Here is a 22,749-nt window from a genome sequence, read left to right on the forward strand (position 1 = left end):
AACAGTTTCACAGTTTCGATGCTATTCGTTTCCGTGGCTCGTGTCGGCTTCTCGCCGTGGCAACAATGTTTCGCGAGGAACGAGTCGCTTTGACGATTTTCTGCGAGCGACGCGTTATCGAGGGCCGAAGGTGTTCGTTATCGAACCAGACTCTTCGAGCCTGAGAAGAATCCGAAGAACGATAGATAGGTACGAACACCTCGTCGTGTCGGTCGGTTCGATTAACTTGTCCTTAAACCGCGAATGTTGGGGCCGCGTTAGCAAGGAGAAGCTCGAGATACACGGACTGTATCAGGGATATTTCTCTTCTTTCATGAAAGGAGGGTGTAACGCGCGAGGGGAAGGGTTTGGGTGGCGCGCGTAGCGTGGAAGGCGAAAACGACAAAGAGGAAAGAAAGCGCGCGCGATTTACCGGGCACGAAAAGGTGCGCTACGCTCTCCGCGGCAGGCAATATCTCATTGAGCAAAGGAGGAGGTGACTTTAACGTTGGCCCCTCGTTCTTCCCATGAGCAATCGCGGCTGAGACGGGCTCCGACGTGGCCGCTGCGAGTAAGATCGTTAATCTTACCGCACCGATCGGTCTCAGATAGTAATTGTTACGTTCTCGTTTCTCCTGGCTGACTGCCTGAATGTATCCGGCGATCCTTCCTTCTGTTCTGTTCTGTTTTGCTCGTGCCCTCCTCTCCTCTCCTCTCTTCTCCTCTCTTTACCGCTCTTTACCTCTCTTCACCAGACGCTCTTACCTCCTTCTTTCCTCCACTTCTCCCTTATCCACCCTGTTTCCCGCATGTGTTCGACTGCTCGTTTGTCTCTTGTTCTTTCTTTTACGCCGAGAGTGTCGAACGACCCTCACCCACCACCGGTGTTAATGCCTTTGGCAACTTTGTTCGCATTACAATAACGTCGATCCCTTATTCTATCTTAAGCTTCGGCCCTATCGCTCCTGCCTTTTGTACATCGCTCGCCTCTGACTTTCCTTTTCTCTTTTTCGCCCTATTGTACGATACACCGATTTCACCGTCCGGGGTATGAGCGTTCCACGGGGTAATTTCAATGGCCTCCACCTCGCTACGAAATTCTTTCGACCCGTAGCAGATAAGGATAGTAGGGAGTAGTAACCGTAACAAGGCGAAAGATAGCAGCAGAAGATGTCACGAACACGCAAAAATGTTGCTAAGGACATACGGAATGATTCAGGAATATTTGGCAAGTTTGTTTCAATTATCCGGCCGACCGTGTCCCTTTTTTTCGTCGCGACCCGACGGGTATGTTCGATGTTTCGCCTCTCTTTCGTTCTTCGGATCGTTCGCTCTACCGTGCGCGCACATCCCCGACCACGGGCGTGGTTATAAATTTGGTAGTCGCGTTAACAGCTGACGGGGGCCACGATATCCGAAATGTTGGCGGATCCGGTGTTTTCGTGCTCTCCGCCAACAACCGATTCCACCCGTGGCCGAAAAGTGTCGCCCGAGAAACCAGTTTCACACGCAGATTCCTTATTTGCGAACCCGACGAAACCGTAGATTCGAGTTAATCGTCGATGAGCCTTTCTCCTGGCCCCCGCCCATCCCCTTCTTTCTCTCCTTTCTGTCCCTTATACGTGTCTCATACTCGCTTCCCTCTAAGGGGATGCTAATTTTCACCAAAATCACCCAAAATTGATATTTTATCACGCAATGGATTCTAAGAACGTGTGACCAGAATAGGAATAAAGGTGGATTTGAAAACGTGGACAAGGTTGCGATGTTTCGAATTGTTTCGTAGTCAAAGACTTGGGTAGATATTTACAAACGAATTCATTTAAATAAAAGTCGTTTTTAACAGAGTTCGTTACAGGGTTACCATCGATTCATCTATTTTTTCTACATAGTGCCTAGGTAATGCATTATCTGCGTTATAATGATTTCGCTAGGACTAGTTCCGGATAAGTTTCGGCGTTTGTTTCCTCGGCGTTTCGATCTTTCCTGACTTCGTATCTGGATCTTTCCTGTTCTCGTATCTGGATCTTTCCTGTCCTCGTATCTGGATCTTTCCTGTCCTCGTATCTGGATAGGGGAAGCGTCCACTGCACCGCGGTGTAAATTATAGCGCAGCGCTGCAATTATAGCGCAGCCGGCCGACAGCCCGATACATATCGGGTAAGCAATTAATTACCTATCTAAATCCTCGGTAGTTCTAGCTGACAATAACGCCACGACGGCACTGCCGGTAATTGGAATTTAACGTTACACAACCATCCTCGTAGCTTATTATCGTAATCTTAATTGTAATAAATGGATCGTAATCGTAGTAAGTAGTTGGATAGGTACTAGGGACGTATCACTCGACATGAACGATGAAGAGTCGAGGACATGTCGAAGCGAGACACACGAATTGAAGTTTAACGAAACGATCTCGTCAGTCTTCTGTTCTTGTGTAATGAAATTCTATGAGATTAAGCAATAGTTACAGTCACTGTTCGAATTCGACACGAATTCTACTACGATCACGATCGATCGATATAAACGAATCTCGAGATTTCTTGTTCACGCACATATTAGATCGATACACTTGAACGTTCTCTCTCGCAGCAACGTTTCTTTCATATATCACTGATTCATAATCGATCTTGGACACTAGGCATGTGCTAAATCACGATCTTCGGTGGCAAAAGATTTCACGCAAAACTCATTGTTACTTTAAACGTTTCTAATACGAGCACAATTTCTTCGATCGTTCCACCTAGTTTCGAGTTGAAACGATTTCAACGATCGTGTTTCGTCAATTCCAAGGGTTGCTGTTCCGTCCAATGATCCCGCCATGCAACGGTCGGCGAAGAAGCAACGTCTTGATCCGAATCTTGCACGTCGATCTCCTCGTCTTCCTCTTCAACCTCGACCCGCTCAAACTCCTTGTTGTTCGTAGACTCGGATTCAATCACGGATCTAACGTTAGTCTCGTGCCTCTGCTGTTCGTAGGTCGGACTCGAGGACTTGATTATACTCGGCGAATCATCACCGACGAGTTGACTGATCATCCTAAAGGCGCTCGGTTTTCTTTCCGGCTGTTTGGTGATGGAATCGACCCTGTCGATCCTCTCGTTGCGTTCCGCGACCTCTCTGGATGACGAGGAGTTGGTCACGACGGCCCGGAACGCGCTACTTTCTCCTCCCATTCCGGCGATTGAGCAGCTTGACGTACGGCTTACTTCCATACCGGATGCGGAATGCGGTTGCGGCGGCGGCTGCTGCTGCGGCAGCGGCGGTGGCGGCGGAGGTGGTGGAGGTGGTGGTGGTGGCGAACGTTTTAAGAGGTTCATTCGCTGATGACGACGCCACTTTGCCCGTCTGTTGGAAAACCAAACCTAAGAGTCACGAGTTAGGTCGTTAGATGGCTTGTGATCAAATTTCTAAGCTTCGAAGAAACCAGGAGGCTATGCACGCGACAGTCGCAGGGCCTATTCCACGGGCGACACCGACGCAATTCTCTGTGTATCGCGTTACTTCGCTTCTCTATGGATCTGGAAGCTCTCGACGAAGAGTAGAAAGAGAAATAACGACTACGATCAAAACGAAAGACGAGAGAGGCAAGAAAACTACGATCAAGAACAAGCCCTGCGAGACCAACGCACTAGCCCCCCGACAAAGATATCTTTGAGATGGAATTGATCCTCACCTGTACACGAGCTTCCGAGAGAGAGGTCTTAGAGGCTAGCCGTTCGCGCGTAGACACGCAAGGATAGTGAGATCGTTCGAATTCTTTCTCGAGCTCCTCGAGCTGTTCCGGGCTGAAGGTGGTACGATTTCGTCGGAATTTCGGTTGCTCCGACCCATCCAGGCTTCCTTCATCTCCGTCACCGTCTGCACAGAAAAACGACCATCTTCCTCTACTACCATCCCCTGTCTCGCGTTATCTTCCTCCACTCGACAACACGTTTCACGATTCTATTTCCTTTCTCTCTTTCTGATTTTCATCCCAATCGTTCTTCACACGGTTAATGGAAGATTAAACAATCATCACCTTGCAAGTACCCTCGTGCGATGGCGTCCGCGTGAAGAGAGTGATCCGCCGTTCCAGCAGCCGACGCAGAGGCGGCTGCGGCTGCCGCTGCCGCCGCTCCTGGGCTCAAGGACGGCGGAAGAAGCAGAGCGGAAGCTGCGCCAGTGATTCCAGTAGCTAATGGCGGCAGCATCCAAGGATGACCCGCTGCCCCCGGCGCTGGCCAGCCAGCGGGTAAATGGTGGCTGGTCGTGGGGTGTTGATGGGCGCTGTTGAAATACGGGTGTGGACCCGCGGCGTATAAACCATAGCCTGCCGCTCTCGCGAATTCCGCGGCTGCTCGTTCTGCCGCGCGATTTCGTAGAATTCGGTTGATGCTACTGACGGATGGAGCTGTCGCGTTGCTGCAAACGCCTGCAAAGAAACGAGCATGCTGCTTCTGGAACTGTCTACTTTGCGATTCTTGTGATTCTTTACGAGGGAGTAGAGAACTTTGGCGGTTGTTTAACGTTGTCCGGAAGAAAAAGTAAGATAAATCGTCTAGTCTTATTCGGATTTCTTTCGCTTCTTGTTCGCAATTCTTTGTGAGATTTTGAAGAATTTTGGCAGACGATGGACGATGACGATCTGAGCTGGTTTGAAAGATAAAATAAAAGTTGAATCATCTGAATTGTGTGTGTGAATCATAGGATTCGTTTCGCTTCTTGTTCGCGATTCTTTGGAAGATTTAGTAGAATGGAAAGTGTTAGTCAAAATTTTAGTAGATGGAAAACGATGGTAGTTGATGGTAGTTTGAAATTGTTCTGAAGGTAAAGTAAATTAAATTGCGCTCTCTTGTCGAATTTGTCTCTCATCTTGTGAGAATTTTCTTAGATCGTCCTGGATCGATTGCACTTGTTCGAAAGCGTAAAGTATACCTTCCTATAATATACATAACATATACGGCATTGACGCGTTATGAAACACGTGTGTCGTGCGTTATTGATAAGCGAGTGACATTTTTGACAATAATAATAGGTGTCCACGCTAATAATAATAGATCGTCTCACGTATTCGAGACTATAAAACAAACAATCGATTTATGACCTACTAGTTTCGTATTATACGATTATTGTAAAGTACAATAAACAGTTTTAACTTTGATGTTAGGCTAGAATCGTAACATGCTAGAGGCGTGTTCGAATTTCTTCTACGATGAACTTCAATTGTAGGTTTACAAATAGATTTCGTAGCAGGTAATGTGAATTATGGTTTCCATCCTCGACACCTTCCTACCAAGATTCCGTTCTTTTGAAATCAATAATGAACACCTTGCATCCGGTTCTTTCTGCGTTTCGAAATGCTCTTGATTTTCATGTAAATTGCTCGTGGATGACGCACGATACGCCTCAAAGGAGAAAGTTCCCAACGCATTAAGAACGAGAGACGCAAATTCAGTTAATTGATAGTCGAAGAAGGAATGAGACATTCATGCGCGATGAAGAGAATACAAGGTGAGACTACGCCGAAGCTCGTTTTCAAAAGAATAAAGTATGCCGATGGAGAAGAACGTGGAAAAGTTTCTTGATTCTAGTCGCAATTGCACGTGCGCTCGTACTACAACACACGTACTACTATTATTGCGAGCGATTTGCAACTGTGCACGAAACGTGCGGCTCACGCATTGTTAAATAAGAAGTTAACTAACTACATATCTAGTTGTTGGCAATTACATACGAACAGAATTCGTCGTTCACTTTATCGTATTGTATATTAGCAACTCGGAAGTTAAACCGATCAACTCTGTTTTCTGAAAAATTCTTAATCTTATTACAAGGTATCCTCCGACGAAATCGAAAATCTTTACTATCGTCGATGTTCGACAGATCACTTTGACAATAAAATATGTTACACGTCACGTAATGGTATAAGGAGTAAATCGAATAGTTCTGTATGAGTGAATTTAGCTTTGTTGTCTGTTGTAATTTTGATATTAGTGGAAATATCGAACTGATGTCTACGGAAATGTATATTTTTATGAACACAACTATAAGAAACGAAATTCAGATAAAAATTTTGTCTCGTCTAATCCTAAATGTTCTAACGAACACTTTATGTATTTTAGATATTTTGCGTGTTTAAATTTTTTATAGATGCAAAAATATGTATAATCTACTGATATATCTAGTTAATTATTTAATTAATTAATTTGTTCTCTACAACTATTTAACCTATCTCCGTTAGATCTTTTTATAGAATTGTATGAAATCAAAAGTAATTAAATGGAAGGCTGGATACGAGATAATATATATATATATAAACATGTGAACCTGGTACGTTTACATTAGAAATGGTCTGTCCAATATTTTGATCAACAGAAGTTCATTTAGTTGTATGTATAGAGACACGACGTGGTTATTTTAAGCACGTAGATATCATTAGACCAGATCAATAAATAAAATATCAGAAAATTACAAATATATAATTAAGCAAAAATCAAATAGCTGTAAGGCGCCTGACTATTTATCGTTTATATCAATATACCTCTCATATTTCCAAAATAAAGAATTAATGAACGGTGTATATGACATATTTTATCTAGAATAACATGCTGAATGTGTTGGTGAAGTTCGTCGATTTCATTGCGGAATACGATGGCTATATGTATACGATCGGTACTTAGTTTCTTGGAATGCAAATGATTACCGTCATAATCATATATTCTGGTACTAAAATTAAGAATTCTTCATAGAGAGTCGATTAGTTTGATTTCTGTGTAACGCATGAATCAAACTGGTCCATTAGCAAGAATGTAGAGCGACAGCAACAGCAGTCGGTTATATTCGTTTACTTTATTATATCCGTTTACCGAGCGATCTGTCCATAAATTCGTTTTCAATAACTCAAACAAGCATTTTTTAAGCATCCCTATGCGTTTACACTTTAATTTTACCAAAGTGAACGAGCATTAACTCGGTTAGGCTAAACGCACTTTAACAAATGCCATTTTATCATTTATCGTGCTGTTATCCACATGAAGTATTATAGTATCGACAAAATGTGCTTACCTTCGGAGATGAGCCTCTCTCGAATCTCCCATGCGAAGATCGTCGGATTTTCCCTCTTGTATTGTTCGATTTTAGCGACGACGGCTGGCGTCGCAACTTTTGGCTTGCTGCCACCGATTAAACCCGGCGGGCGCAGCGTACCTGGAACACGTTAGAACGAATTTCAAGGACGCGTTGTCTTCGCTAATACTTGTGCTTCGCGATAAAATTGGTCGTAAACGGCGATGCCGGTTTATATGCCCGTGCCGGTCGTATCGGCGAGTGTCCAGCATTGAACCCGCATAATTTCGGAAAATCACGCAAACACCGGACATTCTCCACGTAATAACGCTCGAGTGCAAACTGTCAGCCGACCTTTATAAGTGTTCCTCCAGCACACGAGCTTCTACCTTGTATGAATTGCTATTTAAACATACGTAGTACGCTACGAGTAGATTGGTTACAAAAGTACATATACGAAGAAAGGAAAAGAACTATTGCTCGTAGTTTGTTCGATGTATTGGATGGAATACGTTGTAGCAGTTGACAAGATGGAGACTTAGAAGGTTGGAGCGCATCCCGTGTATAAGTCCTGTCTCGCACAGGCTCTCGACATCGGATACCAATCGTATCGTCTGGGCGGATCCACACGGGGTAGTCATTAGGAGCTTAGCACGTGAAACGATACTGGTATGCGATAGCCTGCGATAATATATAATCAGAGGTATCTAATATGAGCCAAGACGTGTTCAACCTGCTGCCATGCCGCTCCTCTGCGTTTCTTTCCGCTCGCTTCTCCGCTCTGGTCGATCGTCATGAAAGAGTAACGCTTCCAACTCGCTCGGATTAGGCATAATTAATGAAAACTGAAAGTTTGAATCGTTGCAATCGCATTCATTTTCCGATGTGTTTGATTCTTCAAATTGAACAGCTGAAGTGGCAAATTTTGTAGCAAATAAGCAATTTTTTTTATGGGAGAGGATAACAGCTGTACAAGCGAGATACGGTAAAAAAAGTTATAAGTGAGAGGCAATTTTGTTCGAGGTTTTACAATCGCAACGTAGAGATTAAGATTGCTAGTAAATCGTGTTTAGTAAATCTCTACTTCTCAACTTCTCTTCGCTGTTTTATTCCAATTGAAGGATTTTTGCAGTTTAACGCGATATTGGGTGTCATTTTCGCCGAAACAATAATTTGCTTATCGTGTTGAACGTTCCGCTAAATGTATTTAACAATTTAAGGACCTTGCTCTTTCCAGTCAATTTTTATCGAATTATCGATTGTAATTATAAGATGGTGTATCATCGAGAATCGTAAGCAGAGTTCGCATGATCGTCTCGTTGACAGATTCGTGGTGGTTATCATGGATTTAACTGCTTCATTCTCCTAGCGTATTACAACTCCTCAGGAAAAATTGGACGTCCAAAGTGGACGAACCTAGCTTTATAATGCGAGCAGAGAAAGCGCAGTCAGACTCGAGTAATTATAGAACGTTTCGCGTTATCATTAACGACAATGACTACGGTACAGCTGACAAGTTGTACGCCGAAGGCAGACAGGTGTTACGCGAATACATAACTACAAAGATGGAGTGTCGTACGATGCTCGTTAAACTCGACCGTCGATAAAATCCGCGAACTCTATTGAACGGCCTGATGCACTGGAAAAATTGTCTATCAATGGAGATACGCTTGTAACTATAAAGTTGAACAGCGTAATTGAAGTTTTTATTATGCAGCTGTTTCGAAGAATATAGATGGACGAATGTTTGTTGTATAAACGATGCAGGTTCTATAGGTATTCGAAGTTGAGAAGCTGAAATGATAAACGACGAGAGCTCTAAAAGAAATGGAAAAAGCTTTTAAAGTTATTGCAGAATGTAACAGTATTATGATCGTTAGAGTGCGGTAGATTGCGATTAAAAAAGAAGAAAGTATAGTGTACAAAGGAAGAAATTTAATATGTACAATTAATCCATCCCCTTTGTAGAACTGTAAAGCTAGTAAACGCTAAAAATTCGTAACAATCAAATAATAAATGACGTAATCATCAAAATTAACAGAACCGTGTTTTTCTTTCTATCGAAACTTTTCGCTTCTGACATGACATATCATTTCAACTCCTCCACTCTTTATTTAACGCTTGGTCCTAAAACTTCTGCTTCTTGATAAAACTAGAAGATTCGCATGTACAAGGAACTCGCGTCTTACGTGTACTCGCGCGCTATTACAGGAAAAACCGCTTCGAAACCGCTTCTTATCGCAGAAATAATTGATGAAAAAAGTACACGAGCCGGAGAACAGGCTGCTTACACGCAGAATACGCGATGTTAGACGTATCGGAAGGCTTGTCTCGCGTCTCGTACCGCTGCCGGAGTTGTCGAAACGCACGATCTTGGCAAGGATAATGGAAAACGGAGGCGCAGTCAGAGTTGAGCAATTATCGGTAGTTACGTCTTATTATTAATAACAATAATGACGGCTAAAGTCTGTAGGATATCGCGTGCGCTCCCACGGATGAACTGCGTGCCTGGTATAAACGATGTACCCACCTAATAGGCATCCATGCCTCGAGCAAATTCTTTGCCCCGATACAATGTCTCTCTCTTCCATCTGGTTACTCGCTTTTCCTCCTCTCTTTCCGTTTCATTTTGTTCCGTGTGCACGGCCGCTGGTCCGCGCGCTCGCGCGTGTGTATGAAATTTTCGAGAGCGGGGTCCGGTTAATGAAAGAAACCGCACGAAGCCGCGGTTCCATCGTACCTAGTGGTTACTCGTTCCTCCATGGATCGAATCAACGGACAGCGGACGCAAGCGGATCACCATCGATATGCTTATTCGTCTCGAGCTTTGCGATGGCTACCAGCATCCATCTCCGACGAGATCGAGCCGGCCATTATGGATTTACGAATGGAAAATAGGCGCAATCGCGGAACAGAATGCAGGGATAGGTTTCTCCTGCTAGGCACGCGGTCGTTATCCCGACGAACGTCTATGCAGTTCGCTATGGAGCGTTCGAGCCGTCTCCTCGACGTTCCTTTCGCGCATTCCGGGACCATTTCTCCATCGGCGACGATCGATCTTGGTACGCGTGGATAAGAAGACCGATAGGATGTTGCGGCTGAATTAATCGTCCGGGATGTATCGGAGAAATTAGACGATATCGGCCGTCTAGCTAAGAACGCTTTTCTCGTTGCTCTCGAGAAATTTATCGTGCTCTCGAAACGCTGCTGCACGAAGATATCAACGTACGTGATAAGCTCTATAATACGAATACATTTTCTCGGATGGCGGATATGTATCTCGGCGAAATCGTTGATTCTTGATTCCATACGAAGTCGTGGATGCGAGGTTCGCGAGATGGATGAACTCGCGTCCACGGTTGTCAGATGGGAGTTAACGAAACCGTAACGTTCACCAGGTACAACGATGAACATCGTTGGAACGCCCAGTCTATGGTCTCGAACGTTCGTAACATGCGTTTCGTGTCCGCACGCAGAATACACCGTGGTTGCTCTCGATCGAAGAAAAAGATTGCGAAGCTGGAAGAGGAATCGGCGATTCTTGCGCAGCCAGACGACTACGGCGCAGCCAGGGGATTAATTGTTTGCCGCTGTTAAGTAATTGCGGGTCGATTATGGTACATTATATTCACCTCGAGAGGCCTAAGGAGTCCGTATCCAGTGGAGATGAAGACATTACCGGCGAGTCGAGAGAGCAGGCCGAACGGTATTTTTACGAGCCGCTCGTAAAGTTAACGAGGACCAAGGTAGCAGTCAGTCGAGAAAGAGAGAAACCAGCGTTCCACCGATGCTCGGTGGCTCACCTCCATTTTTTTATTGCTCCCCTCGGCAATGTTCAGCGTTCCTCTTCCTCTTCTCCGAACGTAGAAGTCGATGGTCGTCGCCACTGTTGCTCGACTTTGAATCACGATTTTCGACCATCGATTCACACCTGTTTATCGGATTCGACCTCCCTTCGATCGTTAGAATACCTATCGCTTATCCATCGGTTGTTCGATGATTCGATTTCGTCAATGATATAACGAATTCTTCTTTTCAAAGTTCGATGCACTCAATTTAGTTAACGAATCAAAGTATTCTAAAGATTATTTTTATTAGATCGTTTGATAAGTTGATGGTATTTTCACGTAACTCGCAGCGCTGTATTTTGAAAAGGTAGGTTATTTTCAACACAATATGCATGTATCGTATCGTTCAATGACTTTCGTTTATCTATTCTTAACCAATGACAAATGCCTCTAATTGACAACCATCACTCACTGAGTGTATGCTCGAACTTTATTAGTCTTCAATGTTGGAATCCCAGGCTTTAAATCTAAGAAGCCATCTTTGGACAGTTCTTTCGTGAAGATGCTTTCCCCATAAGCAATAAAAAGCTTCTGCTATTTTTACTGCATTCTTGTCATTCTTTTGATATAAGAAATATGTCAAATGTGCAAATATATCTTACTTTTTCGTCTTAAATTTGCCACAAAATTAACAGATATTCGTTAAAAGCATTTCCATACTTGAAGAGACATTAAAATTATCTCACTTTAAAGAATATATAATTTAATGACATAAATTAACTTAACCTCCGTACTACGAACAAATACAAGCATTCCAAGATCCACAAAAATTAACAGAGCTTATCAAACAATGCATAAATTCTCGATACAGTAAAAAGAACGTCGCTCGATATCTCCTAAATTCCTCGCGTAGATTCCTCGAATCGGGGACGTGGAAAATCGGCACGGGTAAAGATCAGGGCAATTATTGACAAATTATTCCAGAACGGTCGAGCACTGGTCAAGCGAATGTTTTACGGGAAAAAGAAACAGCTGTTACAAGTTAATCTTGGCCGGCTAACGAGCTCGAAAGACCGCCGCTTCTTCGTAACGCTCGTTATGCCTTATTTGCCCATACTGATACGCGATGCTCCTTCTTATTTCCCCGACAGTGGTTGGAAAATGCTCGGGATGCCGATCAATTTAGTTTACGCCGTTTTATCGCCTCGGACGCGAACGAGCGGTCATCAACGTCAATCTGCTCGAATTTGCTGCGCAAACAGTATGGAACATCCTTGTAAAAAACTAGCCGTGAACGAGTAGCTCGCGGGACTGTCGTCAGCTTGTCGTGATTAACGGCTCTGGCGAATTAATATTTTGAATCTGGCAAACGCTTAAGAAATCTACCGAACATCTTATGTATTTTTATTTCAGCGTGTCTAAGCTTCGGACTCGTTTATCTCTAATATCTTTCTAACGAATGATCTGATAAAATCAAACCACTTACGGTGGATGGAAGCGATAAAGCGAGATTGTCAAACTGGTCAGTGTTTGAAGTGTACAACTTTCGATGATCAATTACTATTAATTTGAAACGTATAATAAACGAATTTATAATAAACGAATAATTAATTTGTATCGGGGATCATAAAATCTTGTTCAGGATCATATAATGTACGCGATTCGAAATCGGTTCTTCGTTCGTTCCCGAGAATAGTTACAATTAAAAGTTACATTTTGGGAAATTTGGAGATGTAACAATGCAGAGAATATATTATACCATACGAAAATATAGAGAATATCTAATATTTGTTAGAATAATTTGTACATAAGCGAGATATCCTGCTTAGGTTTCACGTTTCAGCTGCGTTTATAAAAATACGAATTTGTACAAATATCCGCAATCTACTTATAACTAATGTCTAACTTATGTTCAACGTATAAGTTATCGTTGAGCTGTTAACGATGACAGAAAATGTTTTCAAAAAAGCAACGCAGATACCAGCATGCGCATGGAATGCGAATAGCTATAGCTAAATCAATTGGTGACTTTAGTTAATGTTTTATTTTACGACTTTACAAGGTATATCGCTTCTACCTACTATACCATTCGTATGCTCGCGTTGATCAAAGTACTTTCAAACTCGTGCTACCAATTTCTCGGACGCCGGAAGCGGCAATTATCCCTAACTTCGCGGAACGTGTTAATCTTTTTCATCGATGGACGTTTACAAACATTTGCAGAGATTAGAGAAATTTCCAGCGATTCGATCTCTTCCGTGTTACAGGGCATTAGCCACGATTACATCGGTATCTCGAGATTCGTCGGATAGGCTAACGAACAGTCGCGGATGCAATTACCAGGGAATAATGGTGCCACGTCTATGGGAATAATAGCGAAAGATTGCCGCGAGTTTCACCGGTCGTTTCGCGGATCACGATGGCTGCTTCGCCGCTCGCGATCTCCGCTGATTTTTCTGTCGCCTTGAGCGGAGAGCACGCGCGGCTAGGTAATTTTGAGCGAGTTATTGGTGCAGTTTCGCTCGACTGAGCGAACACTATGCCGAACACGGATTTTCAGCGCGTGTCGCCTCCTGACTCGGCATTTTCTTGGATTTCATCGCGAGGAGCCGCGTCACGGATCGGTAAACGCGTGCACGTTACCGCTCGCCAGTATTTATCTCGCGATGATACCTGGCTGAGAGGAATGCCGTTGTTTGGATCAGTTCGCGATCTATGGAATTCTGTTACGCGAAAGCAAACTGCTCTATTATGCTCGACCGTCTGACCAGAAGGCTTCTCAGAACGGAAAAGAACGAGTTGTAGGTACCTTGCATGAAGGTAATTTCTCGTAGAAGGGATACGCTTATGTATAGTCGCTTCTTCTTTTCTTTTTTTAGCTATTTCTTATACATTTAGCTTTCCTCGTGCGTCAAATGGCGAATTATTAAATTATACTGAACTTATAAACAGACGCTGTCGGTCGATAGGAATCCTAACCTGCAAGCTACGCGAAATGTCAACGATAGACTCTCATATCTTGCTCTCGCATGAGATAATTTATACGAAATTTGATTAGTTTATTAATACGTATGTAGTTTAGGCACCAAGGTGGAAAACTTACCCAGAAGTTTGGTGACGACCGCCCCTTGTTGATTCAGCGACAGCACATGATTGGCAAGGTCGTTGTAATGCCTCAAAGCTCCTAATCCGTGCGATAGTTCGAGCAATCGTTGACGGCTGGTTCCACCACCGTTGCCGCTGGCAAATGGTCCCGCGGTACAGTTTTGTAAGCTCACGCCTGGAAACGTAGCAACGTAACCGATTACCAATCTCGCTGGTATAACTCGCCTTCGTCTTCGCCGCTTAACAAGATTTACTCGCGACAATAACGCGAATACAATACAAAGACCAATAGCGAAGATAAAAAATTGTCAGCTACTTGAGAAACCATATTTCATACTATGTTCACGACATCTTGTCGTCTGGTTGTCGTACTGTGCGTAAACCCGTTCGTGAGACACAATAGTAGGCATCGTGCTGAGCGGATATAAAACATTTGCAACTATCTTGCGGCAACTATTTGCAAACAGTATATCTATTCGCAAACTGTACGCTTGTGAGTACGCGCTTTCGGTGAACGTTCGACGTGCTTCGTTCTATAATTCATGGACGAACATTCAACGAGTTTCTCGCTATCGAGAACAGATCGAAAAATAGTAGATCGATTCCATGCATCGCTCGAATGTTTATGGTCGATCTGCTACTTTACTCGCGAAGGATCGGCAAAAACCGATGATAAATACGATTTCATTAACAGTAAAGGTGTAACGAGCGCGTGGAACGGCGATCGCGAGGACGTGCCGGCGTAATCGAGCGAATTAATTTAAATTACTCGACGCGGAACGCGATCTCATCGATGCGATCTTCTTCTCGTCTCTCGGGGGCCCTCTCGCCGGCACCACGGACAAGGGAAAGAAAGAGATGGCCGAGTGAGAAGCATCTGCCGTTTGAAATCACGTCGATTAATCACCGAAGGTGCGAATACCCTCGTAATTCCACGAAGGACACGGCCGGACCGGTGGTTCGCGACTTCCTCGGTGATTTTATAGGCGGCTAATCTCGGCGACGCGACGCGACGTTCCGTTTCGTGCCACTCTCGCGCGCTCACCGGAGAAACAGGCGACGATTTACGATCGAACCGGCCACGGTATTGAGAGCGATCCATTTTTCGCCGGGCGAACCTTACTTTAAACTTCCAACACTGATCGTATCTTTCCGAAGAAGAGAGAGGGAGGGGTAGGGTTGACGACGAGGGGATGAGGTTGAGTACTTATAGGATAGGGTAGGAAAGAGAGAGAAAGAGAGAGAGAAAGAGGGAGGAGACACAGGGAGATGAGAAAAGGGAGAACAGGGGGCGGTTGAGAGGAGGAAACGAGGAAAGAAGAGCGAAGAGGAGAGAAAAGGCGGTCGGAAAGGGTGTCGGCCGACAGCTCGCGTTTACCAAACGATTGGTTTTTTGCGACGATGGCCGGCTGGCTTTTCATAACGGCTTCGTGAATCGGTAATTGCGAGAAATAATCACGCGAGCGGCTCGTACGAGTTCGTGCAGCCGTCTGTGCTCGTCTCTGCGTACATATCCTTTTCCCCTTCGAATTAATTCCGAAGAGGAATCACGGCCAGAAGAATAATTGTAATTAGCGCCGAGTTCGCGCGGACAGGCACCGTGATTTTACTGGCGGATAATCTTAACGACGTTTCGTACGATCCGGTGACCACGATAATTTACGATCGAACGACGATATTAAAGAACCGTTTTCCGCGCCTACCGGGGCTCAGGAAGATGCGAGAAGGGCTCATGATGGTGCGCGCGCGAAGACAAGCCGGACGCGAAGACGATCGTCAAACGAGAAATTAAATTCCGCAGGTAGATAGAAAACGACCCGGTTCCTCAGCTCATTTGTAACGCCTTGTTTCGACTGGTTACGAGCGGACGGAACGCGCGTATGCGTTTACATAGCACCCGTTTAATTAATTAGTCTTTTAAGCGTCGACCGAATTGCCAATCGACGATCCAGATGAATTTTACGCGAATTCTCGTGGTTTCTTATCCCGTTTTACGCTCGTTTCGCAGCTCGACATTTTGCGTCGTCCCGATATTCAACAAAGCAACTAGCGCCGTTATAACACCGGTTTCTTTGTATTTATCGCCATGTCGCCCGATTAACGAATTAAATTGTGACTTCTTCGCGCTCGGCGTTGATACATGGGTGATTCCAGAGAGGTTATTCATACGCGTGACTCTCGGACGCTATATCCGAGATATAAAAATACACGCGGAATATATTATTGAGCAACTCGAAGTCGATCGAGCGTGCCAAGTTTAAAGTATTCGGAGATGTTTCGATGGCGTTGAATTGAACATAAGAAAGCCGGTCGGAAGTCGAATCGGGGAATAACGAGGCGAGTTCGTTTCGGAAGATATGTACGCGGTCAGGGAATATACACGTGTCGCGAGTAATTTGGTCCTGGCAACAGAGAAGGAGACGCGAGGACGAGGCAGTTTGCGGACGATGAGATGCATCCGTTGGAATCGTTTGGCAAGCGCGAGCGGTGCGAAACCTACGCGTTCTGCCCGTTCTGGAAATCGCACGGACGCGCATTCTGCGTTCGTTTCGTGTCAAAGCTATCGAAGATGCCGTGAAAACGAAAGTAGCCGATGCACAGAAAGAAATGCGTCGTGTCGTTGCATCGACGCGAGGCTAGAACCGGTTCTGAACGAGTTCTGCCATCGAGTCCTCTATATTCTTTCGTATATACGAAATTGCCCCGTGGAAAAGACCGATCGTTCGCGCGAGGCAATAGATAATCGTTATAAAAATCAAGGAGCGCGATTCCTTCTGGTAAGTGCCTGGAAGAGGAAACGAGATCGATGAATGAAAATCGTTCGATCCTTGAACGAATCGACCGACTCGACCGTCTCGTGCAGATCATTGCGACGATAAACGCAGCGGATATCTTGGTTCACGCGTAATCGACGCGACGCATCGATATCTCCCTTCGAAGTGGTTGGATCGATCTTCGGAACGAATCACGCGTGAAACGATTTCGTTTCGACGACACGAAGGCAACGAGCTGGCGCGGCGCAACTCGATGTTCACGAAAATCCACGAAAGCAGAAAGCGGGCAACGGACGAACCTGACCGGTACCTGTCTCGAAACTCGCAGGGTGTGGCTATAAATTCAGCCGGATAGGAACGAGATACTTAGGTTATCCACGAGTAACGGAAAATAAATCGTGCGCTGCCTGTTCCCGGACGACGAACGGACACGAAATCCAATTAGCTGCGCATACTTCGATTAAATATTGTCCTCGTTTAATTAGTCTAAACGTTTCGCGGCGGTGTCGCGCAATATTTACGCGCTCGTATATCCACGCGTCCCCCCTGTTAACAGGGACTGACGCATCGGCCTTCTAGCTTAGCTGCTAGAAGATTCTAATTAGCGTCCGACGCTCGACGACCACGAACCGACAACGACCACGGACATCGTTCGTTACGCTACAATAAAGGACAGATAGGAGCGAGAGTGACCGGCGAGGAGACACTTAACCCACGATCGGTGGAAACAAAGTGGCCGACACCCGAACAGATGAAGATACCTGCCAACTACCGGGGCCCCGCGACGCGAGATATACCTGCTAACGTCTCGAAATACCTGCTGGGTGTGGCAGTTAAGTGTAGCGGATAGTCCCGGCGAATATCCGGAGCGGCCACGGTATCGGTCAGGACACAGAAGTCGAGTGCGTACCGATCACCACGGACGGATATTGAAGGTTCAACGAGAGCACAGCAGCTCTTCGCTAAAAGACGTACTGTTGGCAACATATTGAAACCGGTTCTGAACGAGTATGGCTGGTAGCTGACCGTCGTTCCGTCTGGCAAGTGTAAACCACGGAAAGGATTTCTGAATATACCAGTAGTTGGCTGCAACTCGGACACCTATTCGATGGTCATTCGTTGCTCGTTGATCGCACACCACCTTATCATCGGATTCTAGGGCTCCGTGAAAAGGTCGACGGGCCGTTTAAATTCTTCTGCGATGCTTCTCGTCTCGTGCTTTGCATCCTCGACGAACCGGGAACACGATTTCGCGGTTGGTGAATCGTCGCGACAACGATTCCGTAGGCGTTCGCGAACGCGTTATGATTGGTGTCGAACGTTCCGACCTGTTCTTTGCCTGTGATCGGTCAATTAACATTCGTCGGGTAAGAATAAGATCGTCATACGTCGGCGCAACTCGTTGTAAACATCCTCGTCCGGTGTGTATCATATAGAACGCATTGCGCTCTAAATTATTCCACGAAAACGCTATTTCTGATACCTCGTCGCTCCGATCGACCGTCGTCCTCCGTGTTTCGCGCTATGGTAATAGGAAACACGCCTATGCCGGATAATTTGCTGTCATCATTTAGCTGTCGCACCGATAAACGTCGTATGACATTTCCTGTGCGATGTTTATTCGCGAGAAAATATCTCCGTACTGTTCCACGATTCTGTTTCCTTTCGACAAAATCGATGTAAACCGATAGATATCTCATTGACGTGTAACGAGTAACCGTGTAAAGCGGAACGTGGATTACGAAAATTGGTGGTAATTTTGGATGCGCGATTTTTCGAGCGTTTAAACGCTCGTTTAAGATACCGAGAGGGGCTCGAGCGGCCTCGGAGGAAGATACGATCGTGGACAGGGGAAAGATCGTATCATCCCTTAAGAATCGTTGGCCTACCTACCATAGAGCCCGGATTTCGACACCTGGAGCACCATGAAACGACGTTTTTACGCTCGTTTAACGCGATTTAGATTGCCACCTTTTTCCCCTTCGCGATGTAGAAGAGCAAAGGACACGCGCGACGCGTCCATGGGAAAATGATATTTCTCCATGGTGGAATGATTACGCGAAGAAACTTAGTTTTGGCTTAAATACGGTTTAAATGAATATAGTCTAAGCACGACGATCGTCGATAGAAGAGAAGAAAAAAAGCAATCGATAACGTGCAATCGGTTCCTCCGGTTTTTGCGAATTCGTGTCAAAGGCGGCGAGGATACAGTTTACAAAATACCATAAGAAGGTGCTAGTGGAAGAGGAGAGCAAAAAATAAGGACGCTGCTAGCGTTGTTCGATTGTAACGCGGTACGTCGCAAAGAGAAACGGTTGTCCAATTAAATTCAATCATCGCTGTTTTGTCCGGCTGAAAACTATCCGCGCGAACCCAGGAGTGTCTCGGTTTGTTTGCGTTCCATGGAAATTTTCAGAGCGAGACGAACCGAAGCGTAACGCGAACGTTTCATCGATTATCCCGGTGTGTCTCGATTATATCGCGAGACGCAGTGTATTCAAGTGTTCGAGTCGCGCAATTTGACGAAGAGACGCTCGATCGGGCTACATGATGCACGATTAATTGCTCGTTATCACTCTAACAAAATTAATTACTTTGTTCCCGCGCTCGAGTTTTATCTCGAGCCAGCCCCGATCCTATTAGAATCGCACGATTTCATTAAAGGCGCATTGTTTTCGCAATTGTGACGACATCGAGCCACACGCAAATATCTTCGACTTTGTTAGTCTTGACGAAACGATATTCAAATGGTGAATATCGTGCGTCAACTGTGTAACGTGCTTGCCAACGGTATATAGTAACGTGGTTCGAAGGATTTCATGCAAAAAGAAAAAGAGTCAACCGTATTGGAGAAGGCAAAAAACAAAAGGGATGGATGTGGAGGCAAACTGACCGTCGATCAAAGACACTGGAGGCACGGTCATCTGTTGATGGTGATGCGCAGCTGGATGCTGATGATGGTGCGGTGGATGGACCTGAAACAGATGCGACCTCGTCTGCGAGAAGGTCGGCGAGGGTGGTTCCCAAGGACGCGTGACGCCGGTGCTGACGGGTGCATCGTCGTCGTGACAGCAAAATTTGTCGGTCGCCGCTGCGGGGCCGCTGGCGCAGTTCACCACCGCGTGACCTTCGTTGTTATTGTTGTTGTTGTTGTTATTGTTGTTTGCAACGTCACCGTTGTTGTTGTTGTTATTGTTATTATTGCCGCCAGCGTTGTTGCTGTTGCTTATACGTGTAGTAGTCGCGCCTGTCGCAGGACTACCACTACCACTACCACTAGCACTGCCACTGACACTACCACTGCCAATGCCGTCGACCTGCACCATTTCGCTGTCGATCGCAGCCGCCGACTTGGCAGTACCAGGAGGGGTCGCGACGCCGCCACCGATCATCATCACCAGACGATCACCTCCACCCCCTCCACACCGGGCACCAGCTCCTCCTCCTCTTCCTCCCCTTCTGCCTCCACTTCTGTAGCTACACCGTCCCTATGGTAGAGTCGTTTCTCTTCCTGCCTTCGTATCCGACGGATGCTCGCCGTTTCCTGCACCCGACGTTTCCTGATCTGTCTTCTCGCACCCCTGTCTTCCCGTGTCTTCTTCTCTTGGGGAAAGAAGTTCGCTGGCGGACTCGAGATGTCGCAGGTCGACGTTTCTTAAAGATAGTAGCGATTTTGCGCTGAATTTGGACGAGCTTCGAGTCACCAGTTCCAGTGTCTTACCGAGGCACGAGTGTCACGACGTTCTCGAGTAAGAACAGATAGCACACCGACAACGAATCCTACGTATAGGTGGATGAAAAGCGAACCGCGGAACGAAGGACAACAGTCTTCCGGCACGTACGGCCCCGGACGTTCAACGACGGCAACGAGGTCGGTCCTCGTGCACGCTTAGCCACTCACGGTGTCACAAGATGCGGCGGTCGGCGTGTGTATCGCGCTGGCGCAGAAGCGCGCGAGCGCAATCGACGCCAGGGTCCGGCGTGGTTTCCTGCGTCCGATTAACGAAGCTGAATGACATCCTGTCTGACGGTCCGTCGGCGAACGCGATTCATCGCAACGCGAGCTTTCACGTCGGCTGTCGCGTCTACGTGGACGAGCGTAGTCGATGCGAGGAGGTAACGGCGAGAAGTGCTCGCGAGCGCAGGCGCTTCGTCGAAGCTCGTGACTACCTATAGACGTGTGCCCTTCTCTACCTTCCCACCCTCCGCCTCTCTTCGCTCGCTCTTTCTCCCCCTTTCTCTCTCGCTCTACCGCTGTCTTTCGCTCCGATTCTCGCTCTTCTTTCTCTCGGGTTCCACGCTTCTCTGTTTCTCCTTCTGTCCGACCCGTGCTCCCTTCTCCAATAACGACCGACGAGCTACGCGCTACCACGGGATAACCTGCTCGCGCTCCGCCGGATTCGAGCAGATTGCCTTCCGTTCGGGCTTTCGAAGCGCGCCAACGACTAGCTTCACCCCCACCCTCTAGAGCCTCGCGGGAACAGCGGCGTCTACTCGCATCCAGCTGACATCCAGATTTCAGGTAACGACAGTCTTTCTATTTGTCTTTCGATCCCGACCTCGTTCGCTCTATCGCTTCGGTCTTCCGCCTCTGTCCTTAAAACGAGCCTCTATGTAAGTACATACATTCGTTAGACTTTTTCCTTCATTGGTAGCATCTTCCGGGTGCGATCGATGTCTGTCTGAGGATATAGTAGTCGGTTCCGGTTGCTTCTCTCTGGTAACGCCATAGATCGAGGCTCGAACACCTCTCGGACCATTCACTTGACAGTAATTTCGGACACGCGATTCCTCTTGATTTCGGTCGTCTTGCACGATGACCGGTCCACCTCTTTTTCGTAACCTTCGATTCGAGCGCGAGAAGGAAAGCTACGTATCAAGAAGCCAGTGTGGAAGAACGTAAAAAAAGAAGGAGAACGATGTAACACGAGTACACGGGGTAACCTGCTCGCGGTCCGCCGGATTCGAGCAGATTGCCTTCCGTTCGGTGGCTCGAAGCGCGCCCAGACTAGCCTTACCCCCACCCTCCAGACTGTTGAGTCGAGGTGAGATCAAGATTTAAGGCGCCGCGGCGCAGCGGCGGTGGCCGCGGTAGCAGCGGCGGCGGCAATTCTGACGAAGACGAACAGGAGGACGAGGACGAAGACGAAGGAACGACGACGCGGTGCACGTCGACGGGAAGGAAGAGGACGAGAAATACGAGTTCACGGAGCAACGAGGAGAGGCGAGCACGAAGACGAGGCAACAGCAGCAGCAGCACCAGCACACAGGGCTTGCACGATTACGATCGCGCGCACACAGGCTTCGGATCGTCGAACGACGAGGAGGAAGAGAGGAGGTGACGAGAAACAGGGAGAGGTGGACAGTGTGCGGCTTAGTCGAAGCGCTGGTAAGCTGAAGGGGGAAGCCGGGAGAGAAGCGCGAGGATGCATGGAACAAGTCGTCGTCGGCTAAAGGTAGCCAAGTGCGCACTCCATGCCGCGCATCTGAGCTTACCCGACGCCCACCGACCATTACCGGCTCGATCGACCAATTGGGCGAACCGGTGGACGCCCACCGATCTGTTCGACCTAGCGTTCGTCGTCGCCCACGCCGAGAAAGCGCCCTTTCGCCTTCCGCTTTTCGCCTTCCACCTTCCACAGGCTCTCCCCTTTGTCCTTTTCGCAGACAGGATCGATTAATTCCCGAATCGGATGTCGATGTCGGATGCCGACTACGCTCCGGAATCGCTGATTCCAACGATTACCTTGCCTCGATACTTGCAATCGTCATCGTGCTCTTACATGCACTATGTTTTTCCAACACCTGGCTTCAGTATGATATAGAACAATAGGTATTTTTTGGGGAGGGTCATCGTTGGTCTTATTGTTTCGCGTGTCTATGAACAACGGACGATATCGATTTATTTTAATCCTGGGATGTTTCTCTAGACGTGTAGAGGATAATTCAAGTTAATTTGTTGTTTTGCCTCGAAGTATCAAGATCGTTGGGACACATGTAATGCAAGAATAATTAAACTCGGGGTAAAACAATGTCGCAGCTACGCGCAACCGTCG

General features: G+C 46.5%; 1 protein-coding gene and 1 long non-coding RNA gene across 4 annotated transcripts in view; one reads left to right on the forward strand and one right to left on the reverse strand.

The window, feature by feature from the left end:
• Positions 1 to 22,749, forward strand: part of LOC126918559 (uncharacterized) — a 65,992-nt gene that overhangs the window by 32,161 nt on the left and 11,082 nt on the right. The gene's annotated exons all lie outside the window — the stretch shown is intronic.
• On the reverse strand, positions 1,779 to 21,947 carry LOC126918548 (paired box protein Pax-6-like). Of its 2 annotated transcripts, none has more exons than XM_050726577.1 (6): positions 19,587 to 21,943; positions 13,918 to 14,094; positions 7,027 to 7,167; positions 4,001 to 4,393; positions 3,656 to 3,840; positions 1,779 to 3,344 (listed from the first exon to the last, which is right to left on the reverse strand). In XM_050726577.1, exons 1-6 carry the CDS (start codon positions 20,086 to 20,088, stop codon positions 2,745 to 2,747), a joined length of 1,998 nt encoding a protein of 665 aa, XP_050582534.1. In that variant the 5' UTR covers positions 20,089 to 21,943; the 3' UTR covers positions 1,779 to 2,744. The 2 variants fall into 2 exon arrangements, with proteins under 2 accessions (XP_050582534.1, XP_050582535.1); XM_050726578.1 differs by having other exon boundaries at positions 3,004 to 3,327; positions 19,587 to 21,947.

Source organism: Bombus affinis, chromosome 7 (genome assembly GCF_024516045.1).
Source record: "Bombus affinis isolate iyBomAffi1 chromosome 7, iyBomAffi1.2, whole genome shotgun sequence".
NCBI lineage: Eukaryota > Metazoa > Arthropoda > Insecta > Hymenoptera > Apidae > Bombus > Bombus affinis.